Raw genomic sequence first — 14862 nt, forward strand, 5'->3', positions numbered from 1 at the left:
TGTTTGTCCCATGAGAGATGTCTGATCACTGCTGAGTCACTACTTTTGGGGGACTAAGCTGCACAGTGAACATTTATGAGCTCTTTCAGAGCCTCTCCAGCTGCATGAACAACCAATGCTGCACCCATGGGTGGCCAGCACTAATGAGCACGTAAATTTGAAGAGGCAAAGCCATTTTTAGAAATGAGTGAACTATGCCGTGGTGAGCTATATGGCAGAAAGACCTTTTCTGTTTGATTCCTCAGCAACACAAGCTGTGCTGGATCAGTTCTGCCATGAGACCCAAAACTCATCTCCCTCTCCTGTTGCTGTCATTCTGCTGTGAAAGCCATGGTGGAGAGGATGAAAAAAAGAGAAGGGGGAAAAAAAAAGCAGTGACAGTACTTGGTCCCTGCAGTGGGGACCACCGCTGGGCCATGGAAGACCACAGGCAAGGAGCTCATTTTCATGGCATCATCCCTGCCTGGGAAGCGCCAGGTCACACGCAGCAGTGGCAGGAGGCTCGTACCCTGTGGCACAGCCAGCATCCCCTGCATATGTTGGCCCGCCGTGGAGCCAGCTCCTGCTGCCTGCCAGGGCCTCACAATCTGGACAGGCACAGATTTTGTGCTGGAACAGGCACCCTCTCTGCAGAGCTGCCTGCCACGAGTGACAGGCTGCCACAGCAGCCCCAGGACCACACGCAGCCCACGGAGCCAACGCAGCAAAACACGGAGGCTTAGGAATGCTGATTCTCTGCTGAGCGAACTGTGCTGCTTCTGCACAGCTCTGAAAAATTCCACAGTTGGCCATAAAAAGGGCTAGGCATACAATATATGCATAGACTACACCACCAGCATGCACTCATGGACTTACACGTCAGATGACAATTTTCAACCAAAACAATCTTCTGCATTTTACACTCACTTGTCTTTTTCCAAGAGTTGTCATCTCTCCAAAAAATTTTGACTTTTCTAAGTGCCAACGCTAAGGGCTTGCAAAATCTACCCTGGGAACACCACTGCTGTGCCTGCAGCGAGTTTGGGTTGGCCCCTTGCACTGCTCCTGCTCTGGATATCAGGTGCCACAGCCAGACTACACCATTCCAATGGGCAGAAGGATCCCACTTGGGATGATCCATCACTGATTTCTCCAGAAGGAGTGAGCCTAGGGCATCTCAGCAGGGTGTGCAGAGGAGGAGAATACAACCATTTCTGTAGAGAATATCTCCTTACAGAAATATTTTGTGCTGAAATATTGTAGTTTCTGTTGCAAATATTCATCCATTCATGATCTCACCAAAGTGCCAGTTTTCAAAGGAAATTTGGAGTAAGAATTATTTTTCTCTCAAGTAAGTGAAATTTATTTTCCCAAAGCAGCTCTACCAATGACTGCTTTTGATGTAGCAATGACAGATTCTTCCCTGACATCTTAGGTACAGCCCAAATTGCAAAGGACAAATATTCCATATGATCCTCAATCACCTGCCCCAGCCTATAACCCATGAGGAAACTCTTTCTAATACCTTTCCTGCTGCTCTGTGCCTGGCTGCAAGGAAAGCCAGCCTGCCAAACTGGGTACTTGGCTGGGATTTATCGATGGATGTGCCCAGCCAACAACATCCAGTGTTGCTTCTGCTCTCTAACTGAAGAATCAAAGTTTATTAATTCTTCCACTTGAAATTAAATCTCTTTCACAATAAAATCTCCACTCTTGGCCTCAACCCTCTCAATGAGTAATTCCACCAAGGAAACTCTTCTTGCAGCACTGTTCACAGAAGATTAAAAAAAGGGAGTGAATATGTTTAGAGAGTAACTCTACTGAGCCATACTTGTGAATAATCCCTCTGTCCACATGTCCATGGGTCACCAGTTGGAAAAGACAGCCTGCAATGTACTCAGTACTTGGCAGGGAGCAGCTTTTGCACTTTCATCCATCCTCAAATGCGTCCTTGCATCTGTGTGCAAGATTAGAACAAAACGCTGCTACGACAGAACAGCACACACCATGTGTATCAGTTCACCAAGATCAAAGGCACACAGCAGTGAAGAATTTAATTAAAATGTTAAAATTAAACAGGAAGGCATCCATTGTTTAATTTTTGGCAGGCATCTTCTTTCAAACGGGGTTCTAATTCCATTCCAGAGCACTGACTGCCCTTGGAGATGGCAATCAGGAGAGCTCTGCCGGATTTATCGGCTGCTGGATTTGGCAGTGGGGGAATCCCACGCTTGCTTTGGCTTTCAAGCACAGTCCCTAAAAAAACATTAAAAGAAACTGCTCAGCTTCAAAGGATAATTATTGCTATATATATATTCTGCAGTAATAAGCCAACTTCCAGTATCAAACCTAAGCCCCTTGGGCTGGTCACGAGATACACCCAAGAGCATCGTTCCCCCTTAGAGTCCCAACAGAGAGGTGTGACCTTGCCATGTTCAACCACTTCAAGACACCCTTCCCTCCATACAAAGGCTGTTTGAAATGGGGTAAAAACTGGTGCAAAGAAGTGATGTTTTGCGTGCAGCATGGCCTCTGTGCAGGAAGGAGCAGGAGTAAGCAACTATGTGGTTTTAGACTTGCACACAGATGGGGGCCTTGTCTTGTTTGCTTTTGCTTCAAGCATACCTCCAGCACACAGCCAGGGAGAAGATTATTCTGCAAACAGTTCAAGCAAGGCTCAAGTTTGCTTGTTAAATAACTGTAAGATATTTCCTGTCTTCCTGGGGTATTTTGATCTGAATGCTTAAGGCAGCCATAGACCATACAGCCCACCTCAAAGAGGTTGAGTCAAGAAGCCAGTTGTCTCCTTGGTTTTTGGGAACCTAGCAAGGAAGATTTTGCTTCTTCTTTAATACTATCTGGAATGCCGCAGAGGTTCTTCACCTAATATGAAGATTGTCAAATCCAGTGTCAAACATGGGGCCTCAATACAAGCACTCAACATGCACGTGACAAAGGATCTGAGCTGGGGCTTATTACTTCAAGCCAAAGATACATCACCTGAGAAATTACACAGGAGGGCAGAGCATTAACATCAGGAAAAGGGAAGACCAAGGACAAATACAAAAAACTTCTCTTTGAAATTCAAAGAGCTACTGTAGAGCTGTTACTATAAATTACTTCCTGATGTATCAATGATCTTGCTGATGTTGGGCAGCATTTCATTTTGAAATCTTCTGGGCAGAATTTTACCCTCAATACTTCAGGCTTTTGAGTATTTCTAGTGAATATTCAGCCAGGCTGTTTGCAGCAGGTTCTAGTATTTCTCATAGAATAAAGATCAAGTTGACAAGTTGGGACTTTTGCAAGAGAGTCAGATCAGCTTTATTTCTGACAGCAGGTCTGGGACTGTACACCTCTCCTCCGAAAATGTATAACACTTCATTGAAATCTTCCTGCTCCGGTTCTTCTCCCGCTTCCTTAACACTACCTCCCTTCCTGCACATTTCAGTGACTAGTATGGGGTCTTCTATCAAAGAGGCTTCTCCAATCCAGCAAAAGCCCCCTGTGTCATGGTCTCTGGTCAGTGAAAACATCCTCACTAACTTCTGCCTTGCAGTGGCCCAGCCAAACTGGGCTGGAACATCTGCACCAGCACTTATCCAGGACCTGGAGCCCACAGAGCTCCCCACAATCAGACTGCAGCACTTTATGCTCCTCACAGTATTAGCTCAGCAGCTTTCACAGGCTCTGCCTCTAACACAGCCTTCTTTCTCCCAGATGCTAAGGCGTTCTGGAAAAGGCACAGACAGAACAGCTTGCTCAGAGAAACACATTTACCTATTCATTAGAACATCACAAAAAAAGAAAGGTAAAACAATAAAGAGCAATGAGCACATTACTTCAGCCTTTCCTGAGCGTTTTTCCTGGGTCATGCACCTACCCCACTGCTTTAAGGGCCAAAGCTGACACTCATCTTGTGAGACCTTTGTGCTTTGCTCTCAACACTGAGGTCCATAACATTTGCTTCACGCCACAGATGGCTGCTCATCTGGAACACCCTCTCTCCTTAGGGGCCACGCCAGTCTAATCCTCTGCTGATCTCCTCCCCTGGCAGCATTATGAAAATACTTCACCACAGCAGAACCCAAGCTGTTCAACACAAGACTCTGTTCCCTCCCATCACAACCAACCTCTGAGCCTGACCCACAGGACTTCTCCCCTCACCATCCATTCCAGTTTAGGTTTGAGCACTTACAAATGCATGCAAATACTCCATCCAAAACCGTGGAGCATGCACTCATGGATGTGCCTGCATCCATAGGATGCTAATGAGGCAACACTTAATATTTTTTTATATAAAATGTTCTTAGAGAATACTTCCTTACTTAAATGAATGTTATATATCAAAGCCCTTCAATGCCATAAGTGTATCTACAATTATAATAATTGGAATCTCCATCATTTTACGTGGTTTAGGATTTTCCTTAAGAATGGGAAGCACTATTAGCTTTTTTAACTGAGTGAAGTATTCAGAATGGGAAAGCACTGCTTCCAAGAACAAACCTGAGGAGTCTCTACAATGGCCAGAAGATAAAACTGTGCAAATTAAAGAAAAAGCTTACAGTTTGCCTATATTCAGTATTCTTTCGCTTTTGCCAAAAAGCAAGCAAGCTGTCACCTTAGCAACTATGTCACACTTTGCAGCACATATGCCACTTTGAACAAACACCTTAAACACAGCATCTCCACACTGTATGTTCCTTTCTATAATGTTCTTAACAGCACTCTGTAGATCCCCCTGAGAATAAAATCCATGAAGACCCCTCTGGCAGCTGCTTGGCTGGACAGACACAGCCAAGTGCTGTTTTCCACACTGCACCCCAGGCCCATACTAAGACAGAAATATTTTTATTCAGTGCCCAAGGGGAAACCTGAGCTTGCAGATGTGCAGCTTTGTCTTCCACCACCGGCCCTGTGCTGAGTCCAGTATTACCTGCTTTCTGCCTCTCCTCTTTCTCTGCTCAGGACAAGGTCCTCTCCCTTGGAGCAAGAGTGGACAACCTCACCAAGCAACATCTCCTGCCCCTTGGAATCATACACAGTGCCATGAATGCAGGTTAAGCTGGGGACCAGAGCATCCAAATGACAAAAAGGGTTCTATGAGAAGCACCTCCAAGCCTGTCCTCTCCCAGCTGCAACATCTGAATCCAGAGATATCAACATGCAGGGCTTTTACCCGGGGCTCGATTATGCAGATGCTGATTTAGAGGAGTGATGACTGAAACATCGCCCTCATAAAAATTGTCAAGGAGACTTTAACTGTGTTTGTCTAATAGCAGAACCCTCTATCTCTACACATCTTATTGCTAGTTTGAAAGTCAGATCATTTTTGTTCTTCTTTTCATAGAAACCTGGTTTGCATATATAATCAAATTTAGCATTAATGAGTCTCTTTCCTCATCTTCTATTCCTAATGCTTCAAACAGCCACACTCAGATAAGAGCAGCCATTGAAATGGCTTACCATGAGATTTTACCAGTTTCACCCAGGTGTTTCCACAGCAGCAGCACGTAACTCCAAAAAGTCCTGCTCCTGGAGCCCTGTCTCTCAACCATATGTGCTAATCCTACATAACTATTTTATACCAAGTCACACTCTGGGCTACTTGAGAATCATCAGGATTTAAATGAATTGTTAGGTGACCTTTTAAAATCAGCTCTTCCATGATCACAACACAGTCCTAAATGAAAAATGGTAGGCATTTTCCAGATGAAAGATATCATTTATTTACAATGTGGTCAGGCACTGCTGACCTTTTCTCTTCCCTTGTATCAGCATTTGTACCATTTTAACAGCAACTTTTTGATGAGCACAGTTCTCAGTTTCCAACCAGATATGCACGCAGATAATCATGGATGTGAACAGCAAAGCAGACAGCTCTCTGCAGACTGCGTAAAACATGGGATCACAAGACAGATTTCCTGCTCTTTTACTTATGTTCTGGGTTTTCAGTCTTTAGAGCTCCCATCTTTCTTCTGCTACCTTGATCTAAAACCATATGATTTATCAAAGCCAGAGGTTTCAGACTCGTGAGACTCGCAGAAGCTGAGACTTTAAGACACAAGGTAAAACACCATGTAGGCACTGCCAGTGCTTCTGCTGCCTTTATACCAGGCCCACTGGCAGAGAGACATGTGGCTTTCACATCTGCCTTCAACGAAACTACAAAAACTTTTCAGATCCTTCCTGTCACACACCACAGACCCTGATGTCTAATGGCAAAATCCACTTCCTGGGCTCTTCCTAATAAAAATAACTTGCCTGATGGAGTTCCCTGCCTTCAGATTACCCCAATAAGTGCTCAGAAGTTGCAGGCCCAAAGCCAAGGACCAATGAAGCCTGTTCCCAGGGCTCAGGTCTCTTGAATGCTCACATCCCAACAGGATCATCATGACAATTTTTGCCTGCCCAGAGCTGCAGTGTATTTTGCATGCATTATGCTAAGCTGCCTATAAGAAATCATCCAATTAATGACAGCTTACAGAGAAGGGTTAGTTACACAGTAATTACCTTTCTAATAATAAAATTCCATAGAAATGGATTTACATTTTTTGATTAAATCGCACGTGTTTTACTGACCTGACACTACACATACAAGACCTTTGAGGTAGCAATTGGGACCCAGTTTACAAGAACAGCTAAGTACCTATATTCCCAGGCAGACATCAAAAGACTTGACAATGTATTTTTAACAGTGTTTGTGCTTCTTACACATCAAGACAGATGGACCCAGCACTAAATGCAGCATCTGATCCTGGCATTGCGTAAGCAACATCACCAGACAATAAGAAATATTACCTTTTTTTAAGGCTTTCCTTTCAATATGACGGTAGAGAAGATCAAACATTCAGCTCTTCCATCCTGCATCCATGAAGAGCATTAAGCTTCAGCAAGCTAACCCTGCTCCATCAGCTAAATCTCTGCCCATACCATAGTAGCCAGCACCCTTCCAGTTATGCAAAAACCAAACAAACATATGCAAATTGATGAAGAATCTCAAGCAACTATAAAACATCCGAGGCCTGTAATACACTAGACAGAGCAAACTACTAATCACACATGCTTCATGCAAGCATTACCTTCTTATTTCTTTCCCATTTATTTTCAGCATCTCAAGATATCTAGGCTTTTCTAGGGCATACTTGAAAGCACGCAGCTACTTATGTCCATTTATATGCATGCAAATATAATCCAACAAAAGTGCTCCATGGCCAAATGAGCAATCAGCACTAGGACAAAAGACAAGACTTACTATCAGTCTTTCAAGATTCAGATTCCCCTTGCCTTCTGAGCACACATCTGTGTGCAAGGCAAGAGGTGCTAACCCTTTCAGAATCTATACCATCAAAGCAAGCTTGACACTTGCCAGGCAGGCAACAGTTTTTCCTGGCTTTTTTCCTGGCTCACCAGTCAAGTGATCACAGTGTGAAGGCAAGGAAGCAAAGCAAGGTTAGCTTGGTCCATGTACACCACACATAGATTTTTCAAACCATCATCATCCAATTTCCCCCGAAGATTTGTTGTCCAAATGCCCTCCAGTGCTTTGGAACTCTTTGGTACATCCCATAAAGATGCTCATAAGCAGTGATTATAGCCAGTCGCGCAAGGCCTGGAATGTATGTTTTTTGCATAAAGGCAAGAATTAAAACAACTCCTCAGACACATCTGAGTTCACTGAACATCCTAACATTCACTTCCAAGTTGTCCTATCAAGAAAAGCCATAGTGTCCACAAGATTTGTCCTGCAACATGAATGATTCACACATGCCCTGATAAAAGCTGCACTTGCTTAGACAGAGCTACAATGTGGTCTTTGTGCCAAAAATACCCCCTGCCCATACCAGCCCAGACAGAGCTGAAAGCTGGTGGAGATGGGCGCTCAGTGCAAGGTACTTTAAAACACCAACCTACAGATTACCATATCAAGGCAATCACAGCATCTCCCACCTGGCACAATGGTGGAGTTTCTGCATCTCTGCTATTTATGGAGGAATACAGGGAAAGACATTATGGACAGCACTGCAGCTCCTGTTACTTTACACAAAAATGGACAAGTATCAGGTTGCTTTGGGTTTGCAGACGGAAAGCTGTTTGTGGCAATTCACAGTGTAATTAACCTTCTCCCCCCACTCCTCCTGCAGCCTAGGGATACAAAGTTTCCATTTTTACAAAAGTATTTCTGCCAGTAACAGCCTGAGTACAGCAGGCAGTTCCTATACCCATCACACTGCATGGGGAGAGCCTTGCTTTTCATTTAATTTCCTCTTCTAGGGCTCCAGAGAGGCAGCAACTGCAAAACAAACAGACCAAAAGTGACAAACTTGCTTGTCTTGCTCACTTTTTGCAAGCCCAAATAAAAGCAGTCTAAACACATCCAGAGAGTCGCAGGACTGAAATTAATCCAGGGAGACAAATGAACATATTTCTTCTCTTTCATCTTTCCTTATTCATTATTGTCAGGTGCACATATAAGAGAGTTATTTTTCAAGTGAAGTTGTGAGAGTGTTTGTGACATTGCTACTGGTTGTAGTGCCCCAGTGGATTATCTGAGAAATAAGCTTTAGAAGAACATTCTTCCCATGCAAAGATCTGTGGAGTAACAGCCAAAGGAGGAGCAGCACCAAATACAGCTTTTAAACAGCTCTTCCCTGCCCCCAGCACATGCCATGAGTTGACTCAAAGCTGGAAACACCCAGGCCTGACCCAGTACAGCTGTGCGCATTTTTCCAAGCTCAGATTTGTGATCCTCATGTTTTATTGCCAAGGTGGAGTTCAAAAAATGCAACCCTTGCATAATTGCTACAAGTCAATTTCTTGGTTTCTTTTCTTCCTCTTAACCTTTCCCGGGCCTGAGCCAATGTTGTCTCTAAATGGCTTCTAAATGCAATTTGTTGTCTGAAAATAAGATTACAATGTACATGGGAATTACAAATGAAAACATATTACAGTGCTATGAATATTCAGAAGAATCAGCCTTATCTCAGCAGCTTTCCTCTGGGTGTTAGGTGACCATCAAAGTAGGAAATTCAAGAAGGTTAGATAAGGTCCCTGCTCCTCGAGACAGAGGTCCATGTCTGAGCCAGACTACAGGTAAACTGGAATCTGCACACCTAAAGATTAATTCTGCAACAGTTACAGTTACACATCTGAGAAATGTACAGCTGCTTCAGTTGCCTCCAGACCCGCAAATGTGCGCGCCCACAAACACACAAATTTTAGCAGCAGAGGTTTATGAATAAAGACGTGCTCACCCCAGAGTCACTGTGAGCCAACCCAAACCATCCAGACAATGAGTGCAAATTCAAGGCTGGATTGCATGGACAAGCTAAGGACATTTTCAGCCTGCACCACCTCCACCCTACCAGCCCTTCTGAGGAGCCCCCACAACTCTGCCATCTGTGCTGCAATACCACAGAGCCTCCCCCCAAGCACGAGAGCCACCCAACGCCCAGAATCGCTGCGTCACTAGCTGGGCTATGAACTTTATTTCTTTGCAGATGCAATCTAGGACTCAAGTGGGAGGTGTTAAGGGGTGTAATTTGACTGTTCTGATCAAGTGCAAAGAGGCTGCCGGGGGACACAGAAGCGGACACAGAATTGACTGGAGCATTTGGTCTTCTTTTAAAGTTTAAAATTATGATTAGGCTGATAAAAAGAGTCTGAGGGAGATGTGGACAATTAGTTGAGACTGGAGATGGTAGAGAGAGGTGGACAGCAGTTGGGAGGCATGGTAAGAAGAGAAGGAAGATGGGTGTAATAAGATTAATTGAATAGAGATGGAATTTCAGTAATCCAAAAAGCCTTTTAAGTATATTAAAAAAAAAAAATAAGGTCTTCCACACTCTGAAATATCATGAACTAAACTTGGCTTAATTCTACTTACACATACATGTCAAACAGAGAGAAAGTAATTTCTCAGATCATCTTAAATGTTACCACACTCTGCACCCTTCTCCCACAACCCCTTATTGCCAAGGACTGGCCCACCTTGGCCATGTCAGAAGAGCTCTGTTTACACACAGCTGTGTGTGCATGTATGTGTACACACACAGGCAACGTGCACTTGTAGCAGCCAGAAGAGTTCTACTTGTGGCTTCCAACCATGACAAAGGGAGCTTTTATATTTGGCTGTTGGAAGAAGTTACAGACCCAGGAAAGTGCCAAGAGAAGAGCTCCCACTCGCTGTCCCCAGGATGCCAACACACTGAGCAGGGTGGGAACAATTTTCTTGATGGCACAGCCCAGAGTCAGTCCAGAGTCCTTCCCAGAAGGGCTTGCTTCCCAAGCTCCATCAGATACAGCCTCATCAGGCAGACAGCCAAAAGACCACGCTCCCAGTGACTATTTTCCATAGGAACAGCTTTGCTCCCCATTCTTCTGCCCCATAGTGAGCGCTGCAGACTGTCTGAAGCACCCTCAGACCAGCACCTTGGGCTCAGTCCCTGGATGTCCTGACTTCTCCTTGAGGCAGGAGCAGCAGTGCCAGGTGGGTTTGTAAAGCTCTGGGCAAAGAACACAAGGGACCTTGTCTGTCCACTGCTACACGCAGATGACCCCACCGTGAGGCCGCCCCATCCCAGGCCATGGCACCACCACATCCACCATCACCCAACTCCACAGGACCTGATGCTTCAAGGTGCCCAGTGGGGAAGAGAAGGTGCTTCTAGTGAGCAGGGACAGAGTCTGGGGCATGCAGCTGCCCCAGCACACCAAAACACCCCCTCACAGGCACCCCAGTCCGGGCTGTGCATTGCAGGTGCCAACGTGTATAAGCGCACCCGCACAGGGACGCGCCCCCCAGAGTACGCGCCTTACATAACTCCCCAGCCAGTCGGCGTTAGGGGAATGTGATTAATCCTCCATGACATGTTCTGAACTTTCCGTTCAGAAAGGCTCTCTGCTCCCGTAGACCTACTGGCGATGGATGTCATTTGACCCGCAGACTTCACTACGAATGAGCATCAGAGCAATACACAGTGACATTGCTCCGCACACCAATTATCTGCCTCCTTCCCCGCTCGGCCCAGAGACAAGTTTGCTAAATGCATAATGAGGATTTTATTTTCCTCAGTGTTGTTTTATGTTTTTAAAATTCGTTTACAGCCAGCACAAGGAAGGGGGGTCGGGGTGGGGGGAGGGACGGGACACCCACAAACCCAGCCACCAGACCGCCCCGCCGGCCACAGCGCTGTAGGACGCGAGTCCCCGGCCCCTCGCCCCGTATCCCCGTCCCTCAGCCCGACCCAGCTCCCACCTGTTCCGACGGGCGGGCACTTTGGCGACAGCCCCCCCGCCACCCTCCACAGCCCGGGACTCACCCACTCGAGCACCCTGAGGAAGGCCAGCGGCTCCTTCACCACTCGGAAAGTGCCCGCGGAGGCGAGCTGCGGGCAGAGAGAGGGGTCAGCACCGCGCCCGCTCCGCGCGCCCCGCAGCGCAGCGCCCGCCCCCCGCCCGCGGGGCTCCGCGTACCTGGTCCACCGCCTCCATGGCGCCGCAGCCCCGCTGCCCGGAGCCGAGCGGAGCCTCCCGCCCGCCAGCCGGGATGCGCGGCGCTGCCCCCGCGCAGGCCGGGCGGAGCAGCCGGGCGGGGCCCGCGCCCCCCGCACCGCCCCGCGGAGCCGCCCCGGCCCCCACCTACTGCCCCCGCCGAGCCGCCCCAGCCGCCGCTCCGGCGCTTCTTGTAGCGGTGTTGGTCTTCCGGTAATTAGTATTATTTTTTTTTTCCCTTTTTTTTTTTAAATTGTATTTCTGGCAGGAAGGAGATGGAAGACATCGGGAAAAATGAAATAAAATTAAAAAAAAACCAAACCAAACGAACAAGCGAACTGCCTCCTCACCGCGCGCACAGAAACTATTAATATTTTAGGGGATGGCACTCGCTGCGCCGTGCTCTTCCGTCCCCTCTTCCCCTCCCGGGAGGAACTCGCTCGTCGCCCCCGCGGCCGCAGGGCTGCAGCTCTGCGCTCTCAGCTCTCGCTCCATCCTGCTTTTCGAGCATTTCCTTGACAGCAGAACAGCGTTTTCTGTCTTGCCGTTGTCCTGGCCTCGTTTCCCAGCAGAGCCTTAACAATCCTAATGCATCCCGGGTGGCACAGCCCGGCAGGAGCGGAGGTTCCCTGCGCCCATCCACGCTCACTGACAGTGTTTCTAGCTCCTTGTGACATTAAAACAGTGCTGTGAGGATTTTGCGATGGAGCAAGTTCCTGCCCCAGTAAAGGCTCAGGACACAACTCCATCACCCTGTTTAAGAGCACAACAGCCTCTAGATTGAGACCCCGAGTCTGCAAACATTTGCATATTCAACTTCACTGCCACCCTGATAACCGGTTGTGCCACCAGAAGGACACCGGTGCTCAAATAGGATTTCAGCCATAAGTAGGTCAGAGATCTGCCTAAAAAATATCTGAAGCTTTTACTCTCTGTAAGGAATCATCCATCTGCAAAAGTTTAATAAGTTAATTAGTTTTGCTTAAACTAAATCTCTATTATTAAAATCCTTAACAATAAGCTAAATGTATTCTTGGAGTAAACAAGACGGGGTGGAGGGGGGGTGGGGGGAGGAGGAAGAAGATTAATTTATGAAGTTTTCACTGGAACTTGAGGCAGACGATTTTGTGTCAAAATCACAGATCTGGAACAAAGTCATCTGAAGTCTGGTAGCAGTGGGACTGGGCCCAGTTTTTTAAAAACTTAAATAATCTCTTTTTTTTAACCTTATCAAAACCAGCTTTCAGGTCAGAATAACATTTAAATTTTTTCAATTAAAAATTCTTGTATTTTCTGTGCTCTTTTCTTTCTACCCTAGGAAAAAACAGGAAAGGAAAATGAATAATTTTCCTTACAAAATAATATCAAGTATGCTTTAGTTTATTTATATAACATCGTCTAGGGAATACAAAATACTTCTCAGCAGTTCTAGGAATTGCTAGATTCCAGTGCTGTGGAAGGCAGACTCCCCTAACAGAGGCAGAAGGACAGAGCATCCATAAATCTCCAACAGACACAAGCAGGCAGGAACGCACAATCATCCATCTGACTTTCAGCCAGAATTTCTCCCACTGATACAGAGATGCAGGGCCAGGTCACTGCAAGCCACCTGCCTTCAGTTCTCATGCCTGAAGAAGAAATTGTTATGGAATATCCCGTGCTGGAAGGGGACCCACAAGGATCATTGAATCTAAATTAGTCTAGTACCCAAGAGCGACAGGGTAACCATTCTGCCTCCTGCAGAGATTTCCAGCTCTGGTGTCTGGTGTTCCCACCAATAAAGCCCTTGGCTGTGGGAAGTTTCGTCACTGGTTGTTTACTGTGACTCTCATGTGCTGTTCCCTTTAATAGGTTCCTTTCATGGAGAGACTTACAGCTCTCCATGAAAGAGCAGTGGATATATTGAAGCAGTTCAAAAACCTCCTGAGAGATAAAAAAAAAATGCTGAAACATTTAGTAAAGGCATAACTTAGCAGTAGACTGGGGAAGATGTGGAGAAAATGTTTTCCTTAATTTTATTAGTAGTGTATTCTGGAAGAAACATATGCCCCATCTCCATTGACTGCCACAGAGAACTAGAAGCCTAATTGACTAACCCTTTATTAATTACTTCCAATTATAAGCCTGAGATTTTAGTAGCGCTTGAACTGCAGTTTTCAAAAATTGTCAAAGAAAAGAAGACAAAAGCAAATATTCCTAAAGCCTTTACCACTGGGAGGTTGCAAACTGGGATGGTTTCCCCGCTGTTCTCTAGGTCAGTGCACTTGGGTTTTCAGCAGATACTGGAGCTCCCTCATGCTGCTTTTGGGGAGGTTTTCTCATTCCCTCTCCACCATCCTGTTTCATCTTGGTGCTCCTCAGTGCTTGGCCAGCCTCACCTCAGCTCCCCCACTGGCTGGAAATCCTTGCAGAACCATGGCAGGAACCTGGGTTTATAGCCAGTGTTCAGTGCCTCTTCTTGCCATTATTAACTCTTCCAGATGGCTATTAGCATTTCTTCTTGGATATGGCAGTGTCTCTGGCTTTCATAGCTGCTCTCTCTAAATACTATCCCAGTCAGCTCAGAAGTAAGAGCATCTCCACCCCAGTTCTTGAGAATCCTAGTACAAACTTTGCTCTGAAAATGACATTAAAGCTCCACACTTTTTTGATCCTACATGATAATACACACTCTGAAATGAATGTTCAAGTTAGCAGACATGATATGTCTGCAATTACTGGTGGTACAGCAAGAAGCTGTACCCCAGGACACTACACTATATTCACTCTTCTCACACCTGGATGACTGGGCTTGACATGCATAAATCAATACAATCCAGAGAGGCGCAGTTACAAATCTCCATGCTGAAAGAAAAATAGGCTGGAAAGACTCAGAGTATTTCATAGGGACAGAATCTCATACACAAGAGCCTCCTGCCTTTTCCTTTCCTTGGAAAGGGTCCAGCAGTGCTGTAAAGGGAAGCAGCCATGCCAGTCCTACATCACTGCTGAGGGCCAAAGTTCTCCACAGGACACTAGTGGAGCTTTAGTGCTCCTCAAAAAAAAAAAAAAAAAAAAAAAAAAAAAAATATATATATATATATATATATATATATTAGTTGGCCCAAATCCTAATAGGGCAAGTTTAAAAGCTGAAGTCCTAATTTCAGGATTAGCATTTTGTCCAGCCACAGGCAGTGATTTCTTTCCTGTTTCTAGGAAGCACATACCTTGATTTTACATTTGGGTAGAAGGTAGGAAGCTTCCCTACCTTATTGATGGCAAGTGTGAGAACTGCATCTGTTAGATGTTATGTATCAGTAGGAAAATCATCAATATGTGCCTAGCCCTCATTTCTACCTTGGAAAGGTTTTATCAAAGGGCTTTGCCAAAAGATGTGTGTTAGACTTC

The 14862-nt window shown here is 45.8% G+C and overlaps 1 protein-coding gene across 1 annotated transcript in view; it reads right to left on the bottom strand.

Moving 5' to 3' along the window:
• The window catches only part of SYNPR (synaptoporin), a 111558-nt gene extending 99995 nt beyond the window's left edge, over positions 1 to 11563 (bottom strand). Inside the window, exons 1-2 of the mRNA XM_032120722.1 lie at positions 11455 to 11563; positions 11301 to 11366 (exon numbers count right to left, since the gene is read on the bottom strand). Of these exons, the coding sequence (XP_031976613.1) occupies positions 11301 to 11366; positions 11455 to 11472 (84 nt within the window). The 5' untranslated portion in view covers positions 11473 to 11563. The remainder of the gene's footprint in view (positions 1 to 11300; positions 11367 to 11454) is intronic.
• Positions 11564 to 14862: the final 3299 nt, after the last annotated feature.

This window comes from Corvus moneduloides, chromosome 11, assembly GCF_009650955.1.
Source record: "Corvus moneduloides isolate bCorMon1 chromosome 11, bCorMon1.pri, whole genome shotgun sequence".
NCBI classification, from domain to species: Eukaryota; Metazoa; Chordata; class Aves; order Passeriformes; family Corvidae; genus Corvus; species Corvus moneduloides.